This window comes from Schistocerca serialis, chromosome 5 (genome assembly GCF_023864345.2).
Source record: "Schistocerca serialis cubense isolate TAMUIC-IGC-003099 chromosome 5, iqSchSeri2.2, whole genome shotgun sequence".
Classification (NCBI taxonomy): domain Eukaryota; kingdom Metazoa; phylum Arthropoda; class Insecta; order Orthoptera; family Acrididae; genus Schistocerca; species Schistocerca serialis.
Window position 1 is genome coordinate 36675115 of NC_064642.1, and position 25462 is coordinate 36700576.

Here is a 25462-nt window from a genome sequence, read left to right on the forward strand (position 1 = left end):
TTGAAGTCATGCAAGAGGAAATGATTCATTTGGTAAGAGATAATGTTTTAAATGGTGATGGTAATGTTTTAAAAAATGATGGTGATGCTGTTGGTGCAGAGCGCTCCTGTGTTGATGATTAGCAGATGTTGGTGGAGTGTTAGGAGCATGGGATAGCATGATTATGGTTTTTTATGTTCATAGTATTGATTCATAACTTTAATACAACAAATATGTTACTTAAATAATCACGTTATGGTCTTCATTGGATGATAATTTATTTGTCATCACCTTAAGCACTTCAGGGTAAGACTCTACGAGGTGTGTTTTTTAAGTAAGTACCATTTTGAAATTAAAAAAAAGACCTGCTAAGGTATCTCAATAATTTTAGTTTTACGTGAAAGCCTGTACCTTAATCTACTTTTTTACATAATTTTCGTCAATATTGGGGCACTTGTCATAACGTTCTACCAGTTTGTGAATACTCTCCTCATAGAAGTCTGCTGCCTGACTTGTTAACCACTGCATCACCACTGTTTTGACTTCGTCATCGTCTTGAAGATGCTGACTGCCCAGGTGTTTCTTTTAGTGCAGGAACAGATGGTAGTTCCTGGGCGCAAGATCGGGGCTGTATGGAGGATGATCTAGAGTTTCCCACTGAAAAGGTGTGATGAGATCTTTGGTCTGGTTTGCCACATGCAGACAGGCATTGTCTTGCAGCAAAATGATGCCCTTGCTCAGCTTCCATGGACTGTTGCTTTGATTCTGGTGTGACATAGATCATCCATGTTTCGTTGCCCATAACTTAAGAAATCATCACCGTCCTTGTGGTACCGCTCAAGGAAAGTCTAAATGTTTGGTTTTGTGCACATCCGTCAACATTTTCGGTACCCAACGCATGCACAATTTTCGGTAATTCAAGTGCTCGGTCACAATGCCACACAAAACACTATGAGAAACATTAGGAAAGACATCCCGCAAGGAGGAAATTGTAAAGCATCTGTTTTCTCTCACCTTATTGTCCACTTCCTGCACCAAACTTTAATTAACGACCGAAGGGTGCCCACTCCGTTGTTCATCATGTACATTTGTGCGGCCATCTTTAAATGCTCTCACCCACTTTCTTACCATTCCATCACTCATAATGTTTTCTCCGTGAACTGCACAGATCTCACGATGAATATCGATTGCTTTTAGACCTTTAGCACAAAGAAATCTTATAACAGCCTGTACTTCACAGTCGGTAGGACTCACGATTATCGGAGGCATTTTAAACACTAAGTACACAACGTAAACAAGGAAGAAACAGACTGTAATGGCGTCAGTGTGTAGATTAAGGTACAGGCTTTCATGTAAAAATAAAATTATTGAGATATCTTCGCACGTCTTTTTTTAATTTCGAAACGGTACTTACCTAAAAAACATGCCTCGTATGATGCATTGTTCATTCCGTATATGTGATTACTTAATTCTATACCCGTTTTACATATTGACAAAAATGTCTTTTTTTATAGTCAATTAGTAGTTTATGAGCAACTGTTTGTATTGTTCTCTGATTGGTTACTTTGTAGTTGTACATTTTGGTTCGCAATCGTATTTCTTCACCTACACCTTTGGTGCCTCATTTCTGCTAAGGTCATGATTTTTTTGCTTTATTTAATACTGATGTGTCTTTTATAGCCATTAATAGCATTTTGTTTAGGGTGAATTTCATTTGCAACCAACATTAAGTGAATGGATGTTAATCTAATGTTCATGTTCTCAGTTCACTCTAAGCCACATAGTACTTGTTTTCTGTGTAGGGTGGACATCATTTTATACTGTGGAACACTGTCCACAGAATGTATTTTGTATCTCATTCCTGTGCGATTGCCTCCATCAAGCTGCATTCTTAATTTTTTTTTAACTTGGTGGAGGTTATTGTGTCCATTAAATTAACTTTCCATTTTTGATTTATGAGTTTCATGTAAATACTTTGTGCTTTTTTGTTATTTTGAATTGCCACCAATTCTGATGATGGTGAATGCTCTGAATCGTAGAGGATGATGACAAATAAATGACTATTTGATCAAGATGTCACCATAACAATTCATTTCATATCATGCATCATTAAAATGCACTGCTGCTTTTCACTTGCAGGTGGCAAGTAATAAAAATAATTAAAACTGTAATGTGTGTTTTCTGTTTTCCCTTTCAGCTCCACAGATAAAGTGGCAAAAGGCTGACACTGTCATTAAGCCATCAAAATACTTCCAGATGCATAAAGATAATGACATATACACTCTGAAGATATCAGAAGCTTTCCCTGAAGATGAGGGTACCTATAAATGTATTGCTTCTAACCCTGTTGGATCTGTAACTCTCTCCGCACAGCTGAAAGTTCAAGGTATGTAACATAAATTACAGACTTATTATTTATATTAAAAACAAAGATTCCATGACTTACCAAACGGGAAAGCGCTGGTAGATAGGCACAATAAAAAAACACACAAACACACACACAAAATTTCAAGCTTTCACAACCCCCGGTTGCTTCGTCAGGAAAGAGGGAAGGAGAGGGAAAGATGAAAGGATGTGGGTTTTAAGGGAGAGGGTAAGGAGTCATTCCAATCCCGGGAGCGGAAAGACTTACCTTAGGAGGAAAAAAGGACAGGTATACACTCGCACACACACAGATATCCATCCACACATATACAGACACAAGCAGACATATTTAAAGGCAAAGAGTTTGCCTTTAAATATGTCTGCTTGTGTCTGTATATGTGTGGATGGATATGTGTATGTGTGCGAGTGTATACCTGTCCTTTTTTCCTCCTAAGGTAAGTCTTTCCGCTCCCGGGATTGGAATGACTCCTTACCCTCTCCCTTAAAACCCACATCCTTTCATCTTTCCCTCTCCTTCCCTCTTTCCTGACGAAGCAACCGGGGGTTGCGAAAGCTTGAAATTTTGTGTGTGTGTTTGTGTGTTTTTTATTGTGCCTATCTACCAGCGCTTTTCCGTTTGGTAAGTCATGGAATCTTTGTTTTTAATATATTATTCCCATGTGGAATGTTTCTTTCTATTTTATTTATAGACTTATTATTTAAAAATAAATAGTATAGTTTCATCTAACATGAACTAATTTTCATATTACTTCAGCTCCTGACTCACAAGAAGTCATGCCTACCATTACACCACTGCGAGATGTCACTGTACCAGAGGGAAGCTCAGCACAGTTCAGGACAAAAGTAACAGGAAAACCAGTGCCAACTATACAGTGGTTCCGTGAAGGAGTTCTCATACCACAGTCGGCAGATTTTCAAGTAAGTTGAAGTTATATCATTCATTTAAAAGTTTCTTCTCATTGACTTCATACTTTTAGTTGTTGTGATATTATACACAAGAGATTATTTTCTGTAATAGGTCAGGGTGGAGTACAGCCAAATTTCCCTAAAAAGGAGTTTTGTTTTTGTAGTTCTGTGAGTCAGCTTATAAACAAAACTAGATGTACAGCAAAAAATTTTTGTTGTTAACTATTTTGTGCATAACTATTCTGTAGCCCAACATCCTATGACATGCATTCCAAAGTGAAGAGCATGAAGGAAATACTCTACTGGTCACAGTTTGGATCCAATCTGACATTATAAAAGATGGAAGCTATAAATGTAATGAGTCATCAAATAGTTTAGGCATTGAACTGTTGATAGACACATAAATGAGACTGGGAAATTTGCCAGCTCTTGGATGATTTCTTGTTCAGAGCTGTAGAGTACACATATGTGCATGGCTACATTGTCCTGTCTCACTGTGTTGTCAGCTCAACTAGGATTGAGGGCTTGTGTTGGCTGGAGTGGGAAAAGGTAGGAAGATAGCAGCAAGCAGGAACAACAGTTGGGGAAGGGGGATGGGAATGTGGAACCGGTGAGGTTGTTCTGGCTGCTTTGGGGGAGGGGGGGGGGGGGCATAGACAGCACGTGGCGGTACGGAGGAACAGATTGGGAATGTGAGGTAGGATTCATTAAGAGGCAGACTGTGGACAGGAGGATGTGAGTGCAAGATCAATGAAGCTGAGTGTCATGAGGCAGGGATGGAGATGGATGTGGGGCATGAACTAGCAAAGGTTCAGGCCAAGTGGGTACAGAATCGAAAGATGTGTTATGAGAACAAGTTCACTTTGGAAGGGGTGGGAAGGATTGTTGGTAAGATGTTCATCATTTCCAAGCACAGTGATAAGTAGTCAAAGCCCTGGCTTATGTTACAGTTAAGTTGTTCCAGTCAGTGATATTGTTAGGTTTGTGAGGAGGAGTGCTCCTTTGCAGCTGGTTCCTGAGGGATTTTGTATACAATATCTGTACTTTATCTAATCCACAACCCCCCCCCACAGGAACCAGCTGTGAAGGAGCAGCTCACCCCCCATCCTCCCTTCCCTCAGCTGCCACTCAGTATCATCATGAACTGGAAAAACTTCACCATATCCTTTGCCAGTCCTTTGAGGAATGTTGTACCCGCAACCTACCTACTCCTTCAAAATTATTTTCCACTGCCCACCCAATGTATGAAATATTCTAGTCCACATTCATGCCACACCTATTCGAAAACCCTAACCACATTATTCCTGTGGAAAACACAAGTGCGAGGCCTGTCCAATATGTCCACCCAATACAGCCCACTCCACTTCTGTCAATGCCTTTCCTATCCTGTCAAAGGCAAGACCAGCTGTGGAAGCAGTCATATCATTTACCAGTTTTGCTGTAACTTCTGCATAGCATTTTACATGAGCAGCTGTTCCGTTGAATGAATGACCACTGCCTGTCTGTATCCAAGAGCAGAGTCGACCACCCAGCAGCAGAACATAGTGCTGGGCACAACATTCTCAATTACAATACAACAATGATTTTTATTAGTGCTTTATCAGCCTTAACTGGGTATGAGCTAACCTCATTAAATAATGACTATCCGTTATTGCAACACAGTTCAATTCTGAATCAATGTGGTTCAATCAAAGACATCCTTAATGTCCTCTCTGTGATAATAAAAGATCTGGAGCTGAGAAACATATTTTTGTGAAACAAACACTCATGAAGATGTGCATTTGGTATCATTTAACAAGTCATAATACAAGCCTTTTTAATAGTAAAGCAAAACTATGTAGGAAATGTGTGTTACGGATATGATTCTATTACTATAACTACTGGCATATGAAATATTACACCTCAGTATGAAATCAAAAGCTATTCATATTGTATGGAAAACATATTCAGAAGGATTTTGAGTACACAGTACTCTTCAACATATTTCTGCTTCTCTTGATTAAAAACTGCACACAAGTAGGGCTGAGATTATTCTGTTCATACTGTTTAATTTAATGTGTTTCATTTTTAATCAGAAGGTGCCATTCAATATGTTCAGAAACAGAAATTCTCAGAAACAATAACCTTTTATAGCCAGAGGCCCTTGCGTCCAGAAAAGAGAGGAAAGAGCTGGGAAATATAAAATTTGCAAACAGTGTTGGAAAGTTGTCCATGACTCTTCAGCAAAGAAAGGTGACTAACTAAATTGTTGCTTTCCCACTTGTCCATTCTTTCTTTAATATCTTGACCATGGCTAACTGTTTTACATCATATCTAAATAACAGTTTTTATCATATTGCTTTGCTCTCTTCTCAGACTGAACCTTTCATTTTGCAGCAGAACATCCTCTGCTATAGAACTTTCTGACAGGTTAAAACTATGTGCAGTTCTGGGATCCATACTCTTACCTTTCACAGGCAGTGCTGTTATTGCCTGAACTATTCATGCATGTCCTTGGACCTGCATTCATAATTTAAATTGTGCTAGTATCTTTCTTGAGCTACGATATTACAGTGCCTCTGTTTTCCAAATTATGATGCAATGTTCCTTCAGACAAGCATCCATGTCCAAAGGAACAAACATTGTGGCGACTACAGCTGTTATGAAATACATGACCTATATCTTCAGTTGTGAATATGGACAACCATCAACTGTTGTTGTTGTGTTGTTGTGGTCTTCAGTCCTGAGACTGGTTTGATGCAGCTTTCCATGCTACTCTATCCTGTGCAAGCTTCTTCATCTCCCAGTACCTACTGCAACCTACATCCTTCTGAATCTGCTTAGTGTATTCATCTCTTGGTCTCCCTCTACAATTTTTACCCTCCACACTGCCCTCCAGTACTAAACTGGTGATTCCTTGATGCCTCATAACATGTCCTACCAACCGATCCCTTCTTCTAGTCAAGTTGTACCAAAAACTTCTCTTCTCCCCAATCCTAATCAATACTTCCTCATTAGTTATGTGGTCTACCCATCTAATCTTCAGCATTCTTGTGTAGCACCACATTTTGAAAGCTTCTATTCTCTTCTTGTCCAAACTATTTATCGCCCATGTTTTGTTTTTGTTGATGTTCATCTTATACCCTCTTTTCAAGACACTGTCCATTCTGTTCAAATGCTCTTCCAAGTCCTTTGCTGCCTCTGACAGAATTACAATGTCATCGGCGAACCTCAAAGTTTTTATTTCTTTTACATTGATTTTAATACCTACTCTGAACTTTTCTTTTGTTTCCTTTACTGCTTGCTCAATATACAGATTGAAAAGCATTGGGGAGAGGCTACAACCCTGTCTCACTCCCTTCCCAACCACTGCTTCCCTTTCATGTCCCTTGACTCTCATAAGTGCCATTGGTTTCTGTACAAATTGTAAATAGCCTTTCGCTCCCTGTATTTTACCCCTGCCACCTTCAGAATTTGAAAGAAAGTATTCCACTCAACATTGTGAAAAGCTTTCTCTAAGTCTATAAATGCTAGAAACGTAGGTTTGCCTTTCCTTAATCTTTCTTCTAAGATAAGTCGTAGGGTCAGTATTGCCTCACATGTTCCAACATTTCTACGGAATCCAAACTGATCTTCCCCATGATTGGCTTCTACCAGTTTTTCCATTCGTCTGCAAAGAATTTGCGTTAGTATTTTGCAGCTGTGACTTATTAAACTGATAGTTCAGTAATTTTCACATCTGTCAACACCTGCTTTCTTTGGGATTGGAATTATTATATTCTTCTTGAAGTCTGAGGGAATTTTGGCTGTCTCATACATGTAATCCATTAAATTGAACAGCTGCTCCAGGCTGACATTGTGAAAGAGGCTGCATTTGTGGGTCACATGAAATTTTCTGGAACAGAGGCCAGTGACTGAGGTCCAGATGTTCTCATGCAGTAGTTGGTCAAACTGCATAAGCTTCATGAAAACTGGTCCACTCCCAGGTCACAGACACGCAGAATTATTTTGAAAAATTTCACATCTTTTTGACATTTTCACATTTGTTAAATTGTCAGAGTTAAAAACATTTTTCATAACTGTAATGTTTAGTATTATCTGACAGGAGATTTTGGGTGAGACAATATCCTTAGAATTATATCTAAAATGAACACATATCCTTTCGTAATGTCACGCTATTCTCAAAAGGAAAGTGATAGTTTCAGGGAAGAGCTTTAATAGTGTCACATGTTAATCAGCCGGAATAAAAATTGAGTGTTTTTGAGGACATGCACCTGTGGTGAGACTAGTAATTGAGATAAGTGAAATCTATATAACTGTTGCTGATTGAAGAATCAAAAATTTCAACAAACAAATATTCATGCAAGTGGTTGCTCACAAGGACATCATTATGCGTACTAACTTATTTATAACAAGGTTGTAGACCATAAAAAGCAAGGGAAGAGGGGGGGGGGGGGGGTGGGGGCAGTGGTGGAGAAGGTAATGGTGCTAAGAAACTAATATTCCACAGCCACTGACTTTGGCATAAAGTGTGAGAACTAAAACTGTGGAGCCAAAGATGAGTATAAATGGTGCCAAGAGAAAATAAGACAAAAGAAATGAAATGTGTATTAGAGAGGAACAGAACCGATGAGATTATTTGTGACATAGAAAGCCTCTCTGTCTAATGAGGAGCCCAGGCATAATATGGAACCATGAAACCCATAGCACATTAATCCTTCTGTAATTTAAAATTGTATGTTATCATCTAAATCTCTTAACGGTACAAACAAGAGTCTGTCTAATGCCTCCTATATGTCCTGTATGTGCCAAGTAGCAACCTAACCTTTTCATATATATTGTTCAAATAAGAATCTGTACATTTCATAGTTTTGGACATAATATATACTACAGAAAGAGTGGCTGTACAGTTCATAAATTGTTGGCTATGGGTGGAGCACTTAAATTTTATGACAACTACAATGTGGTTCATTTTGGCCCTTTCAGAAGTAAGGCACATTATATTACTTTTATTTTTATCTGACAGATAATTTTTGGTAGAGAGACACATTATAAAACTTTTATGTTTATCTGATAGATTGGTAATGGCTGGAATCTGTCACAAGGGTGCTGTTTCAACTCCCAAGATAGCATACGGAACATTTACAGCAATTAACACTATAGCACTTTGTTCTGTATGTATTTTACTAACATAAACGTGTTGCTGCCCTCCTGGAAACTGACTTTTAAATCTTCAATTTTTTTATGTTTAGATGATACAGGATGGCGACAACAGAGTGCTGCTCATCACTACAACATACGAGGAGGATTCAGGAACTTTTACATGCAGGGCAACTAACTCTGCTGGGCAGGTTGAGTCATCTGCTAAGCTGATCGTCAAAAGTAAGAATTGAAACAGAGCATTATATTTGAGAGTGAGAATATCAATTACATGGTTCAGCTCATTGCATTATGAAATGCTTTATACTTTTCATATATAATAAAACCTACCAGGGAGTAGATAAAAAAGTGCTCACTGTTGCTACATAAGTTTCATACAGATGGCACATAAGCATATGCATGTATGTGCCTACACTTGCGAAAGGGTATACATTTACCTGCAAGTGCCTTCTGTTTTAGGAATATCTTCAGCTGTCCACTTTTTATGTTTTATTATAACCATTTCATGATTAAAAGAAGAGGAATGTCTAACATTTTCTGTGTTCATTTCCTTTTTTTTCTCCAGCAGCTCAATCAGATATTTCTTTAAAACATTTTTTGTGATATCATTCCAAATTACTGATGCTGCTTGTGCATTTTTCGTCAGAAGCTATTAGCCCTCTTCAAATTGAAATGGTTTAAATGTTCATGTAGGCTTTAAAAATATATACATATCTCAAGTAGTTTCAGCTAACTCGTTGTTTCCTGAGTGTGTGTTACTCATATTTCAGTGTGTTTAATGTTACTGAACCAGTCATGAAACTTCATATGTATATCCTTGTTTGTCATGATTTGTTAGTATAATTTTTGACACCTAAGATGCATATGAGAGATCTAGTCAGAGTATTTTATACAAATTGTAGTGATTTTTATTATTTTTGATGTTTGTTTCTCATGAAACTTCCAAGTATTGGAATTATATTTTTTCACTTCTCAGAATCATATAAAATGGTCTTACATGTTCTTATGTAATTTAGAATGTCTTATTTTTAGGTTGTGTACTGAAATGTATTTCAAGCTTACATGTAATTATAATTCTGTATATGTTCCAAGTGTAATGTTACAAAAATTGTTGTGTTCACAGCTGCAAACTGACTTGTTAATAATAACTGCCAAATGAAAAATTCTCATTTGAGAGTGTGAATAGTGAAAAATAATATGTTTTGTAAAACCTAAGTAAATTATCAATAAAATGAGGAGCAATACTGTAGTCTTTTCATAAGATACCATTTACAATTATCATATTCCTAACAATCGGACATGGTTTCACCATCTTATTACAAGTGCCCTTCCTTCATTAGCTGTGCACTCAGTCCCTCCTTGTTCCTGGATCATTCCTTATGTAGTCTGTTTCTTTTTCTATGTTATCTTGTGCTAGAGATCATATTACTTCTTCCAGACCTGAATGTGCCCAACATACATATACATCTAGAAAACAAGCTCTTGGGTGACTAACAGTCTGTATGTGCCATTACTTGCAGTGTGAATATTTGTCTCTCAGAAAGTACTTGAAATTTTTGAAGGCAGTGCATCTTTCAAGCATTACATGCTCAAGACTGGTATTATTGTCAGATAGTCTCTGCTGTTGATTTTACAACTACCATTAGCTCATGAACAAGTTACTTGGTCAACTGATCACACAAACAATCTGTGCCATCATCTAACGATTGGATTACAAGAAAATATGTAAATTAAGCATAAAACAGAATCAGAATAAAAACTGAGAGAAAGAATTATTATTATCACTATTTGAACCAGAAATGGATATTTACCAACTGCTGAAACAGGCATAACTTAAGGCAGTTTTTATTTGTGTGTCTACTGGCTCCAGCCTAGTTGTTCTTTATTCAGTGGTAGGGAAGCAGATTTTTCTCTTCTGTCTCAAATAATTTTAAATTATTGTTTAAAATATGTGCACCTTTCGTTAGCAGAGAAATGAAATCACAAATGGACAGTAGTGATGTCCTCAGATAGGGCGTTAAATACGGATTTAGTACATGGGGGAAATACTGTTTAGCAAGAGACATAAAATGGAGAAATGCTTTCAGACCTATGACACTCAGTAATGTAAGCTACGTTTACTTTTCCTTTTCAATAATAATTGTGTCTTTTCCTGTGATCAGTGAATTCTGGCTTAGTATTTTCTCCATCTTTGGTCAACAGCTGTGCCTTTGGTCAAATATGTACAGGTCATTATAAATTTTGTTACTTTAAACATGCCTTAACATGATATTTATTGCTGTCAGTTTCTTTGTGGTTTCAGTTTCTTTGGCAACGAAAACTCACTTAGACTGAATGAGTTATTATAATGATTATTTCACTTGAAACACACAACAAATTAAAAAGACGAACTTCACTGGATAAGACTGTTCTGTCATCAGTTGATCAACAGTACATCTGAAAGGAGATTCTGAAGCATTAGTTAAAGAGAAATTTCTAAGGAATGGAGATTTTTTTTGTGAAGAGCTTAAACACACTTTACTTAAGACTAATTTCACTAACAGCTGCATACTGTTACCAGTCTTCTGCTTTGTGTTACGTAAAATGCTGTTTTTATATCTAAAAACAAAGATGATGTGACTTACCAAATGAAAGTGCTGGCAGGTCGACAGACACACAAACAAACACAAACATACACACAAAATTCAAGCTTTCGCAACAAACTGTTGCCTCATCAGGAAAGAGGGAAGGAGAGGGGAAGACGAAAGGAAGTGGGTTTTAAAGGAGAGGGTAAGGAGTCATTCCAATCCCGGGAGCGGAAAGACTTACCTTAGGGGGAAAAAAGGACAGGTATACACTCGCACACACGCACATATCCATCCACACATACAGACACAAGCAGACATATTTAAAGACAAAGAGTTTGGGCAGAGATGTCAGTCGAGGCAGAAGTGTAGAGGCAAAGAAGTTGTTGAAAGACAGGTGAGGTATGAGTGGCGGCAACTTGAAATTAGCGGAGATTGAGGCCTGGCGGATGACGAGAAGAGAGGATATACTGAAGGGCAAGTTCCCATCTCCGGAGTTCGGATAGGTTGGTGTTGGTGGGAAGTATCCAGATAACCCGGACGGTGTAACACTGTGCCAAGATGTGCTGGCCGTGCACCAAGGCATGTTTAGCCACAGGGTGATCCTCATTACCAACAAACACTGTCTGCCTGTGTCCATTCATGCGAATGGACAGTTTGTTGCTGGTCATTCCCACATAGAATGCGTCACAGTGTAGGCAGGTCAGTTGGTAGATCACGTGGGTGCTTTCACACGTGGCTCTGCCTTTGATCGTGTACACCTTCCGGGTTACAGGACTGGAGTAGGTGGTGGTGGGAGGGTGCATGGGACAGGTTTTACACCGGGGGCGGTTACAAGGGTAGGAGCCAGAGGGTAGGGAAGGTGGTTTGGGGATTTCATAGGGATGAACTAAGAGGTTACGAAGGTTAGGTGGACGGCGGAAAGACACTCTTGGTGGAGTGGGGAGGATTTCATGAAGGATGGATCTCATTTCTGGGCAGGATTTTAGGAAGTCGTATCCCTGCTGGAGAGCCACATTCAAAATCTGATCCAGTCCCGGAAAGTATCCTGTCACAAGTGGGGCACTTTTGTGGTTCTTCTGTGGGAGGTTCTGGGTTTGAGAGGATGAGGAAGTTGCTCTGGTTATTTGCTTCTGTACCAGGTCGGGAGGGTAGTTGCGGGATGCGAAAGCTGTTGTCAGGTTGTTGGTGTAATGCTTCAGGGATTCCGGACTGGAGCAGATTCGTTTGCCACGAAGACCTAGGCTGTAGGGAAGGGACCGTTTGATGTGGAATGGGTGGCAGCTGTCGTAATGGAGGTACTGTTGCTTGTTGGTGGGTTTGATGTGGACGGACGTGTGAAGCTGGCCATTGGACAGGTGGAGGTCAACATCAAGGAAAGCTTGAATTTTGTGTGTATGTTTGTGTTTGTTTGTGTGTCTGTCGACCTGCCAGCACTTTCATTTCCAAATCCCATGCCACTTTCCTTGATGTTGACCTCCACCTGTCCAATGGCCAGCTTCACACGTCCGTCCACATCAAACCCACCAACAAGCAACAGTACCTCCATTACGACAGCTGCCACCCATTCCACATCAAACGGTCCCTTCCCTACAGCCTAGGTCTTCGTGGCAAACGAATCTGCTCCAGTCCGGAATCCCTGAAGCATTACACCAACAACCTGACAACAGCTTTCGCATCCCGCAACTACCCTCCCGACCTGGTACAGAAGCAAATAACCAGAGCAACTTCCTCATCCTCTCAAACCCAGAACCTCCCACAGAAGAACCACAAAAGTGCCCCACTTGTGACAGGATACTTTCCGGGACTGGATCAGATTTTGAATGTGGCTCTCCAGCAGGGATACGACTTCCTAAAATCCTGCCCAGAAATGAGATCCATCCTTCATGAAATCCTCCCCACTCCACCAAGAGTGTCTTTCCGCCGTCCACCTAACCTTCGTAACCTCTTAGTTCATCCCTATGAAATCCCCAAACCACCTTCCCTACCCTCTGGCTCCTACCCTTGTAACCGCCCCCGGTGTAAAACCTGTCCCATGCACCCTCCCACCACCACCTACTCCAGTCCTGTAACCCGGAAGGTGTACACGATCAAAGGCAGAGCCACGTGTGAAAGCACCCACGTGATCTACCAACTGACCTGCCTACACTGTGATGCATTCTATGTGGGAATGACCAGCAACAAACTGTCCATTCGCATGAATGGACACAGGCAGACAGTGTTTGTTGGTAATGAGGATCACCCTGTGGCTAAACATGCCTTGGTGCACGGCCAGCACATCTTGGCACAGTGTTACACCGTCCGGGTTATCTGGATACTTCCCACCAACACCAACCTATCCGAACTCCGGAGATGGGAACTTGCCCTTCAGTATATCCTCTCTTCTCGTCATCCGCCAGGCCTCAATCTCCGCTAATTTCAAGTTGCCGCCACTCATACCTCACCTGTCTTTCAACAACTTCTTTGCCTCTACACTTCTGCCTCGACTGACATCTCTGCCCAAACTCTTTGTCTTTAAATATGTCTGCTTGTGTCTGTATGTGTGGATGGATATGTGCGTGTGTGCGAGTGTATACCTGTCCTTTTTTCCCCCTAAGGTAAGTCTTTCCGCTCCCGGGATTGGAATGACTCCTTACCCTCTCCTTTAAAACCCACTTCCTTTCGTCTTCCCCTCTCCTTCCCTCTTTCCTGATGAGGCAACAGTTTGTTGCGAAAGCTTGAATTTTGTGTGTATGTTTGTGTTTGTTTGTGTGTCTGTCGACCTGCCAGCACTTTCATTTGGTAAGTCACATCATCTTTGTTTTTAGATATATATTTCCTACGTGGAATGTTTCCCTCTATTATAACCAAATGCTGTTTTTATGTATACATCTGCACTGCCAAGGGTGACATATTTGTCGGAGACTTAGGTATTATGCACTTTTATTAATAGCAAATGAAAAAGTTGTTCTTTTTTTAACTTCTTCAGGAAGCAGCATGTAATTTATTCTAGTACTCTGATATTTTCACATACAAAATAAAATGCATTTGACAGAAACTGTGGACTGTTTTCAGAAATGCTCAGCAGACTGTGTGTCACATAACATGGAAGTTATAATTGCACATAATCTGTTATTTGGTTGATGTTAGTGTGTGGATGCCAGCACCACAGACAATTACTTAATGCATTTCTTGTAGTATTGTAGGATTTGATACACAGTGACTATAATGATTGCTTTTCAGTTAGCAGTTTTTATGTGCAAGGATTCATTTGTATCAGTGATTTATTCTGACATTTGTGCAAAGCTCATCACATTCATAAAACACTAATACACATGTTTAGAGAACATTAAATAGTAGGATTTATGTGAAATCTGATTATTTTTTAGATTCACATTTGTGATACATATCAAGTTTTTAAACTGTCTATGATAAAAAGGGCATTTTTATCTAGAAGTAGATAGCTTATTGCTTTAAAAGCAGTGAGATAAAACTTACAGCTGATACATTTTCCAGGAAAACAATGAAATAAGAATACAGTCTGCTGTGCATTCTTTTTCAGTGCCACTACATTTTGTTTCAGAGTTTAATTCATTGCTGTAATGCTGTCAAGAGATCATATGTTGTTAAATTGATGGAGATACTTGATATTTTTATGAATTTATAAACATTAGAAGTTCATGGATGTTGCATTATTATTCATGACTATGAAAGGGTTACACATGACAAACTGTTGCTTAGGAACAATTCTCCAATGTTTCCAAGACTGAAATTTTACTTTTAAAAAATGGGGAGTTCTATCTAATAGGATATTTTGAAGAAGCAGCTAATGATATACATATGTCAGGAATTTTATGTTTTTATGTGCTTAACAATGTATGTTCATGATTAGTGTTTTATTGTCACTAAATGGTCAGTTAATTGTTAACATAATCGGAAACATCATGTGATTCATTCTTGTTTTTGTGCATTTTATTCAAATGCAGTGTAGGTATTATAAATGAATTTATCAGACTGCAACCTTTTGTAAAGATATGTTCCATGTTTTTGAGAAGAATGAACACTGCCAAGCAGGCATTTATTATCTGTACCTTTTTATGTATGTTGCAGCATAATGCAAATGCTGCATATACAAAAGAGGCTTTTTATTTACAATATTAAGAAAGTTCAGTTTGCAGCTGACACAGTTTTTTTTGTATTTTGTCAAATAATTTTGATTTTTGCTGTCCACTATATTACACTTGGAATGTCAATCTTTTCATTTTCTCCATCATTCATTTTAAGCATTTGAACACTACATGCTATGGAAACCACATGAAATTTAATTTAACTCACGTCTAAGTTCTGTTTTTTTAGACATAGAATGCCTCATTCATACTCAGTTCTTTTAGTTAGAGACATGCAGCATTATTACATTTGCAATTTTTTCTTTCACCTTTTTTCTTGTTGAATTTTCTATTCTGCTCCTCATTGAAGTGTGTGTGTGTGTGTGTCCATATCCATCCTAGAGTGTCAGTCTTTAATATGTGCCTTGATAGCAAAATTTCTTTTTATGCATTGAATGTCAGTTGTCTCAGGGTCATAACTGTTTCTGACAGTAATATGTGTCTCATAGTTTTCATGTGAATTATATTGAAGGTTCTTGAAAGTATAAATTTAAATAAATTTTTTGTATCAAAAATCTCATGTGGTTTCCTTAGCATCTATGCAGATTAATATTAATACAAATATAGAAGTATTCTTCCCACTACGATACTGCATATATTAATTGATTACAGACTCCAGGATATGGTAGAGAATGTCCATCAGCACATTTTATTGCAGCCTGAAAGACACAATTAATTGATACCTATATTTGATGATAGTTGGTTTGAGAACTTGAGTAGAAGAATCTGACAAATTTGATAATTTTACAAGTAAATGCTTCATATTCAGCTGCAAATTTATTTTAAAGCTAATTGGGAAGGACACGATAGCTGACTGAATTCAGTTTCATTGTTTTTATCCCTCATTTCACACTAGCAAACTATTGGTAGGAACACTTGGAAATTTAAAGTACGGGTACTACCACATTTTCTCATGATTTTCCCTCATTCAAATTGTAGGATAAATTATCAAAGTTAGGTAAAGCTATGATATTATAAAATTGGCTGCAAGTGTCTGAAGGCACTCAAATATGATGGGTGTTCAATAAGCAGCACATTTTTTTTCTCAACCAATTTTGGTTGAAAACATACGAAATTTGTTTTGGGACATCACGGAATATTCCCACATCATGAAATATTCCCACTTTAGCCACTATAGTTTCATGAAGTTCTGATAGATGGTGGCACCATACATAGCCTTCAGAATGGTGTATGTAATGGAGCTGCATTCCAAGCAGAGAGCTGTCATTGAGTTTCCTATGATGGAAAACCATAGCATTGCAGATATTCATAGGCACTTGCAGAATGGGTACGGACTACTGGCAGGGAACAAAAACACGGTGAGTCATTGGATGAGGTGTCTGTCATCATCACAACATGGTCATGCAATCTTGTCCGATCTTTTGCGTGCTGGTCGACCACACAGCTGTGTGTCCCACAATGTTGAAACGTGCAGATACTCTCATTTGAGGGGATCGATGGATTGCAGTCAAACATCTCACTTCAAGACTGGATGTTTCTGTTGGTAGCGCTGACATACTTGTCCGCCAGTTAGGGTATTCAAAGGTGTGTGGCTGCTGGGTTCCTCACTGCCTAAGAGAACACCATAAAGAGTGACAAACAATCATCTGTATGGAGTTAATTTAATGTTACAAGGCTGATTGTGATAATTTTTGATGCAGCAGGACATTGTGTTCGTTGACCAGTAGAGTGATACCATCGAGCATACAGGACCTCCCAGTAAGGTCATCACATTAAATGGGGGTTATGTTGAAAAAATAGGGTCTTGTAGGTAAAAGAGTGGGGAATAATGTGGTGTATTGGTCTCCTGAATAAAAACAACTTGCTTTCAGAAAAAAATGTCTTGCATTGCTTATTGAACACCCCTCATATGTCTGAAAGCTGTCCTATATTTTATTCCTGGGTAGAAGTGTTTCAACACCACCCTGACTTACTCAGCATCTCTAACTCAGCAAGCTCATAGCTAGTTTAGTGTGGGACATGAATTCATTTCATAAAAAACATATCAGGATTTTCTTTGGAATTAATGACAGCAACAACTGTATGCTATTCGCTTGGAAATCTTGAGAATGTATTTGTATTTTTAAGTGAGCACTGTGAGGATATGGAACAAATTAAATAGTATATTCATTATCTGCATTTATCTGCCTTTGCGGAATACAGAACAGCACAACTTTTCTCTTTTTATTTTATTATTATTTTTCTGTTTATTTAAAAAATAGTCACAAATCTTTGGTGTGGAACCATTACCCTGCTTAGGTTTTGTTGTGAAATTCATTGTTGTGTTACTTCATCAGTTTCTTTTTCCTATTCTCGTAAAGCTGTTTTATTTGTTGTATGATATTTGTCTTTCTTTTGATTGTCACTGATATTAAAGGTGTAACATTAAATAGTGAATGAAACAGAAAGCATGGAAATGCTAAAAAAACTTTATGTACTTAAGTAGCAGATCTCATGTAGGACATGCATGAGTGGTGGTTGGGGGGGGGGGGGGGGGGGGATAGAAGGAAGAGGAAATCTACAGAGTAGAGATATGTCACAGATGAGTTAATAGGATGGGAAGAGATGGAGAGAGACTTTGAGTGTATTTGTTTGATGCTGGAAGCCTCAGAAATGACTTTGATAGCATATTTCATAGTGTTTCTGTGCTGAAATACCTATTGTTTATTCTGAAAATGTATTGTGATTTTCATCATAATTGCTCTCTTATGGGGTGACAGAGTGTCCACAGTCTTGATGTACCCTCCTTTTATAAGGTCTTCATGTACTCTCCTTTTATGAAACACAAATGATTTGCTGTAAACAGTGACTTTTACTATTACACATTCAATACTCCCTTTATGACATAAATCTATGTCTTGTATTGATTAAAATCATGACTAACATTGTTTTTTGCAATATTTTATATGCTACATGGTTACATCAGGATTATCACTTTCGTTTCTTTGTTCATGGAATATTGTTAAATTACATGCTGCGATCAGTCCTGCACAAACACATGTCATGTAGCAGCGGTTTTAATCAGGCCATCTGTTGACAGACATTTAAACTTCATAGTACACCAAAACTAACCAAGATAAATGTTAATTCACCTGTATTTCAGGTGTCGTTTGCAGCTGTTGATTTTCATTCAGGATTTTCCACTTTTGTGAGAGTTGCTATTTATATTTAACTGTCAAAGCTCCCAAAACTCATCATGTTACTATATAGGCTTATGGTATCCATGCCGTATTAATGTCGTGAGTGCTTTTTTCCATTTTTTCTTTCTGTCCCAAAACTCATCTTAGTTTATAGATAATGTTTTTCTTTAAAATTACAACTGATTAATATTTTGACCATCATATAACCTTGACAGAACTGTAATACGAACAATACACATAAATGTTTCATTGATATGACAGTATAAATTGATAAAAAGCTGCTGTTGAATCTGTAAATTGCTTAAGCAAAATTCGAAAGTGGGTAGTTAAATATTGATTCCTAAAAATATCAAAGATAATTTAGTTCACTGGCGCAAATGAGGCAAGAGAAGTGTGTAACACAGATATGAATACACTGAGAAAGTACCTCAACTGTAATAAAAGGAAAATAGTGAAAGTTTATCAATCAGACGTAGATGACTGCAATTAAATAATTCACATCTTTTTGTTTTTCTGTAGTATTCTTTGTAGTTCATAAATTTTTGCGTCACCCAAACACACACACACACACACACACACACACACACACACACACACACACACACACACACACACACGTAATATGTCAGGGACTTTCTGGATTATGAAATGTAGGATTTACATTGCCCACAATAGCTCCACTGCTACATGGATTATGAAATGTAGGATTTACATTGCCCACCATACCTCCACTGCTACATGTTGTCAAGTCATGCTGTGAACCCGACATTTCTGCACTATTTATGCTTATAGTGCAATATTTCATTGCCTTTCTACTCAGAAACAAACTATACATGATGAAATAAAGAACCAAAAACAAAAATTCTGAAGTCATTTCCAGATGATGAGCAAATTCTGCCCATTGCTCTGCAGTGATAGGGAGCTAATGTTGTAAAGATGTAACATTGTGATGTAGAACTTACTGTATAAAAATTTAAGTTTTTGTATTAGCTTACTCTCTTACCTTTAAGATTTTTGCAGTTGAGACGTTTCTTGGATGCGAAAAGATGCTCAAAGACTTTAATGTTGTTTTTATCCTACTTTAGGCATCTCTTCTTTCTGCCATTGCTTCTATTTCATCATTTGTCTGTCAAACAAAGGTCCTTGCATTTTAATAGCATGGTTAATTGTATGTAACTCTCTAACAGCAAACCATAACCTCTAATTTTTTTAAACGCAAAAGATCATTTTTGTATGCTCTCAAATGGAAAGAGGGAATATTCATTCTTACTATGCTCTACCTTGTTTGTCATTGCTGAATCTCTGCATAATGCTACATGTTAATCTGTCCTCTCTGAGCACTTTCTCAACCACCATTCTTCCCCATCTTCTCCACTTCTTATGTATACCATGCTTCATACTTCTAGTAGCCTGTCTCCTACATGCATTTTCAATTTTTTTAGTCTTTTGTCAGTATTTCTTTTTGACACTTGTACATTTTTCTAGTGGTTACAGTTCTTCTTTTTCCTTTTTCCTCTGGTTTTTTCTGGTGCTGCCTTGTCAGGCAGCAAGACTTCATCATCACTTTGATGAAACGTGTGAAGCAGTTCCATATAAGCAAAGTGTTGCAATTAATTTCATGAAGTAATGATTAAAATCTGTGAAACTATGGTTTACTGACGTTATTTGTCATTTGTCTCACATCAAACAAACAATATTGTGGGCAGATAGATTGAGACTTCAGAAACTAGAAATTGTGTTAGATGGAATAGACAAAGGTATTAAGTTATATCTGCCGTTTACATCCTGTTTGTTCCCTGTGCCATGTTTTTCAGTCTTTTAATGCTTTTGATTTGTCATGTTTTCTCCCATCCTCCCTCTCCCCCCCCCCCCCCCCCCCCACCCAATCACACACACTCCTTTTCAAATAGTAAATGATTTGTTTCACAATTGTGATTTGAGAGCATTGTTGGTTTGTTATGAGCTTCAGAACATTGCATCTTCAGGGTTCATCTTCTGTAAGACATTTATTATCATGCCAATGATCAAAAAGTCAGTTCAGTTCAAATTAATTTGGAATGTACTCTTTAAAAAACTATGGTAATCATTGATTCTCGTTCGCACGTGGAACTGTAGTGCTCTGTATCTCAGAGCTTTTGTCTGTGTTTGTATTTGTGGAATAATTGGATGTAAACCTCAAGTCATATTACAATATTTTTGAATGATTTCTTATGTCATTGGCCAGCTTTAGGCCACATAGATTGGAGGATATTAACAGGAACTTTGTTTTGCAGACCACATACAGTGGCTGCATTGTGACATTATTGTATCTACGAGATTTCTGTCAAATTCCATGTGACAGTATTCATCTTCCACAGATGTGTTTTTAAGAAATCTGATTTTACCCACTGTATTCATACATCCACATTCCTTGTTAGTGGAAACAAAACACTGTACATTGCATTTTACATAACACTTTGAATCATCATAAATGTGCCTGGTCTACAAAACAAAGCTCCATTAAATATCTACTATTTAGTGATGAGCCTGACAATAAATAATTTCGGAGTATTTTATGCAACTGATTGCAGTTTATGCCCAAATTATCCTGTATTAACACCACGCTCAAAGTATTCAGAACACAGACTGGGTAAGATGAATTTGTTTCTTTGTATTCAAATTGCAACTCTAAGGCTTTGGTATCCAACTATTTTATCATCATCAGATGATTCTGATATATCTTCTTGCAGAAGTGCCAGTGTTTAAGTAGTGACATCACACTCTTAATTTTGTTGTTGTCCGTCACTGCAATTCTGTTCTCTGGACTTAAGGTTTCAAAGAGAGAGTTGGAGGCTATATTCTAGATGTTCCTGATTTCTATTCTAATGTAAAAGAGTACCATTTCAATCCCTGTTTGGCTATTCTGAGTTGTTTATCTGTGGATTTCCTAAATCACTATAGTTGAATGTTGAAGCAATTTCTTAACAGAAACTACAGCTAATATCTTCCTCTATTCTTCTCTAAATGAGCAAGTGATATGTTTGTAAGGACTTTGATATTAGCAGTAGATAAGACTTTTAATAAATCTTCATTGTAATTATTGAATGGTACCTAGCCATTAAACGTGATGCAATTTTTGGCTTTATGTTGTCAGTTGTTGGATCCTAGCCTTCACTACATTTAAAAGTACTATTATGCTGACATTATTTTAAGGTGTAATGAACACTGGCATAATTGTCTGTGACAGAGAGAGTGACCAAAAGGAAATAGTTCATCATGATTGAATGACTTTGTTCTACATCTACATCTACATGGTTACTCTGCAATTCACCATTTTCATACTATTTCTCTACTATTCCACTCTTGAACGGCACATGGGAAAAAGGAACACCTAAATATTTTTGTTCGAGCTCTGATTTCACTTATTTTATTATGATGATCATTTCTCCCTACATAGGTGAGTGTCAACAAAATATTTTCGCATTTGGAAGAGAAAGTTGGTGATTGAAATTTCGTAAATAGATCTCGACACAAAGTAAAACTGCCTTTGTTTCAGTGATTGCCACCCAAACTCACGTATCATATCACTGACACCCTCACCCCTTTTGCATGATAACAAGAAATGACCTGCCCTTCTTTGCACTTTTTCAATGTCCTCCTTCAATCCTACCTGGTTAGGATCCCACACCGCGCAGCAATGTACCAGCAGAGGACGGACAAGTGTAATGTAAGCTGTCTCTTTAGTGGGTTTGTTGCATCTTCTGAATGTTCTGGCAACAAAGTGCAATCTTTGTTTCGCCTTCCCCACAATATTATCTATGTGGTCTTTCCAATTTAAGTTGCTCAAGACTGTAATTACTAGGTATTTAGTCAAATTGACAGCCCTTAGATTTGTACGATTTACCATATACCCAAAATTTATCGGATTTCTTTTAGTACCCATGTGGATGACCTTGTACTTTTCTTTGTTTAGTGCTAATTGCCACTTTTCGCACCATACAGAAATTCTCTCTAGATCATTTTGTAATTGGAATTGATCGTCTGATGATTTTACTAGATGGTAAATTACAGCATCATCTGCAAACAATCTAAGGGGGCTGCTCAGATTATCACTTAGATCATTTATGTAAATCAGGAACAGCACAGAGCCTATGACACTACCTTGTGAAACGCTAGATATCACTTCTGTTCTACTCGATGATTTACCGTCCATCACTACGAACTGTGCCATCTCTGAGAGGAAATCACGATTCCAGACACACAACGTAGATGATACTCCATATGCATGCAATTTGATTAATAGTCAGTTGTGAGGAATGGTATGAAAACCTTCTGGAAATCTAGGAATATGGAATCAATCTTAGATCCCTTGTCGACAGCACTCAATACTTCATGGGAATAAAGAGCTAGCTGCATTGCACAGTAACGATATTTTCTGAATCCATGTTGGTTATGTATCAATAAGTCATTTTCTTCAAGGTGATTCATAATGTTCGAGTACAGTATATGCTCCAAAATCCTCTCTTACTGGAAGGAACTTTGGGATGGAGTAGCGGCTGATAAAGACTGAATGTTTGTTTACAATTTTTTGCTATTACCTGTTGGGCAGGTTCAGTCCACACTGTTTTACCTCCTCATACTGTATGACCTTGATAGAAGAGAAACTTGAAAGCTCACATTATCAAGGAACATTTTGCTGTGGTGTGTTAGTACGTGACTGGTTTTTTATATTTAACTATGTTCTTACACTGTGGCATGTCTAATTAAGATTAATCGACTCAGTGGCATTGTTGCAAGTGTTTACTACAGACATATTCTTGTGCTCTGCCAGAAAATGTTTCATATGAAGTCTGACTCAAAAGCAATGAGACTGGTCAAACAAATTTCTGTAGCCTACTTACTAAATATTTTCGCTTGTTGATACTAGCCTTCAAAGTAAAACCCAAGTGATTCCAAAAATGTCTGCACCCATTTTTCCCACTTGCAAAAACATATCTGAATGCCATTTTCTTGAGGCTCCACAAGAACTTTACCATTTTCTCCTTCTGGCAAGGTGCAAGATATGCCTGTAAAACTCCCTTGTTCACAGCCACTGTGTTGATTGGTTTTTGTGCCATGACAACAAACAGCTCTTTCATAATGGAAGCAGTCTTCTTTCTTTTGTGGCAAGATAGGGTATACTTCATTTGTGAGCTGCAGGATGGCTGCGTATACTTCATTTGTGAGCTAAAAGGTGGCTAATGGATAAGTCAGCCTCACACTGGCTTTTTAACCATTTCAGAATTGATTAGGAATTGTTGGTCATAGCTGGGATTTATAGGGTCATGACACTCCAGTTAAATAATATATTCCACTAAAAGACTTATAATAATCTCAAGTTTGTTCCAAAACTTTTTACAGATTCATGATTTCAATCTGTATCTTGACTGCTTCTTTTACGAAGAATACATAAGTTACACCAGATATAGTCAGCCTCATTCTTCTGAAGAGAAAACACATGATCTACAACCACTTAACAGTATTATCTGAACTGCTTTATGAGCTACAAGATCTAGAGGAACACATTCATTTGCCAAGACAAATGCACACTCACTCGGCTGTACCCTTCATTAATTGCGTTGTACTTCTGTACTGAAAGTCTCTGTTCTTTTTTTTTTTTTTTTTTAATCATTTTGTTCTATTTTGTTCGTTGTATATGATCGGGGCAGACATCTCATGACACCTGATCGGGTTGTTCGTTGATCCGTTCACTCAGTTTTTTTATTACAGAGGATAGCAAAACCCTGTGACCTAACACGCTGAGCTACCGTGCCAGCGTTCTTAATATCAACTATCTAAAATTGGCAATACATGCATCGGAATCAAACTGACTTGTATAGTGAACAAGTGTGTATCATGATATTTATCAACCATCACTAGGTGATGCATTTATTGCCAATTTTAGATGGTTGACGTTAAGAAAAGTCACTTTCAGTGCAGCCTCAGTAGGCCAGGCTTGAAAATGACCCAGTTGGTTCGAAACTAGTCGCCAAAGTATATGTACTGCAACTGTGACAGTTTTGTAATAAACTGTTCAGTTTCTAAAGAGCCAACAAGCTTGTTCTAGTCACATGAGAGTTCCATGATAAGTCAGTTAGCTGCACATAGTTACAGAGTTATGCCAAGCATTAACAAAGACCTTCCATTGTCCACAGTGGCACTTAACATCTTCAGTTTCCATAACAGCTGAACCTGTATCTTCATAATGCAGCATGGAGTACTGTACCTATGGGAAATACCACTGTCGAAAAAAAATTCATCTTTTACAAGATTGGAACATTCTCCCAGAGTAGCAATCTACAGTGATAGAATCAAGTGTCATTATTTAAGTTTATGGCCAAGGGGAAACTTTTGATGCATGTATTTAATTCTGATTTAAGGAGATGAGATGCTTATTAATGAGTGGACATTGAATGGTAAGTAAAGGTGCTGGTGACAAAATAAAAGCATGGGTATGCAGCAGGTAGCAATGCATTTGTTCTCAGACTGAGAGCATAAGTTCTGTCCTTTAATTGGAAGATTCAGCTCCTTTTTTGCTTGAGTGATTAATTTTTTTCCTTTTTTGAGTGGTGAGAAAGGAATTATGGAAATGATTATCAAATTTGAATGATATGTCCATACAATGCTTTCAGAAAAGATTGAAGATAGTTTTGGAACTTGTAAACACCCATTTATTTTTTTGTTTGCAATTTATTTTCCTGCTAAATATATTTTGCTCAACTACTTTTTTCTTTATTACAAATAAAGCTGTCAACTGTATTAAGTATAAGCATTCTCCTTTCGAGAGATCAGCTAAATTTAACTCAGCCAGCTCACTGAGAATGATGTATAATATGTGAACAGCTATGAATCAAATGTTACCTAATGTTTCCCAGTCATTCAATCCATTGATAAAAGGTTTCCCAGCTCACCTCATAAACCCAGAAAGTAAACTGAATGGATGACAGAAATGGGTACTACCATGGTTCCCAAGACTTTATTCCACGTTTGTATATCCTCTCGAAAGTGAAATAGCTAATGTTAAAATATGAATGATCATATGACAAAAGATTACTAGAAGTTGCTGATGAGTAGATGATACTATGGACACACACACACACACACACACACACACACACACACACACACACACACACACATTCATGCAAACGCAACTTGTACACGTGACTGGAGATGGTCGTGTGTG

At 37.8% G+C, this 25462-nt stretch overlaps 1 protein-coding gene across 1 annotated transcript in view; it reads left to right on the forward strand.

The window, feature by feature from the left end:
- The window catches only part of LOC126481730 (titin), a 534189-nt gene that overhangs the window by 229250 nt on the left and 279477 nt on the right, over positions 1-25462 (forward strand). Inside the window, exons 72-74 of the mRNA XM_050105683.1 lie at positions 2177-2365; positions 3119-3282; positions 8502-8641. Of these exons, the coding sequence (XP_049961640.1) occupies positions 2177-2365; positions 3119-3282; positions 8502-8641 (493 nt within the window). The remainder of the gene's footprint in view (positions 1-2176; positions 2366-3118; positions 3283-8501; positions 8642-25462) is intronic.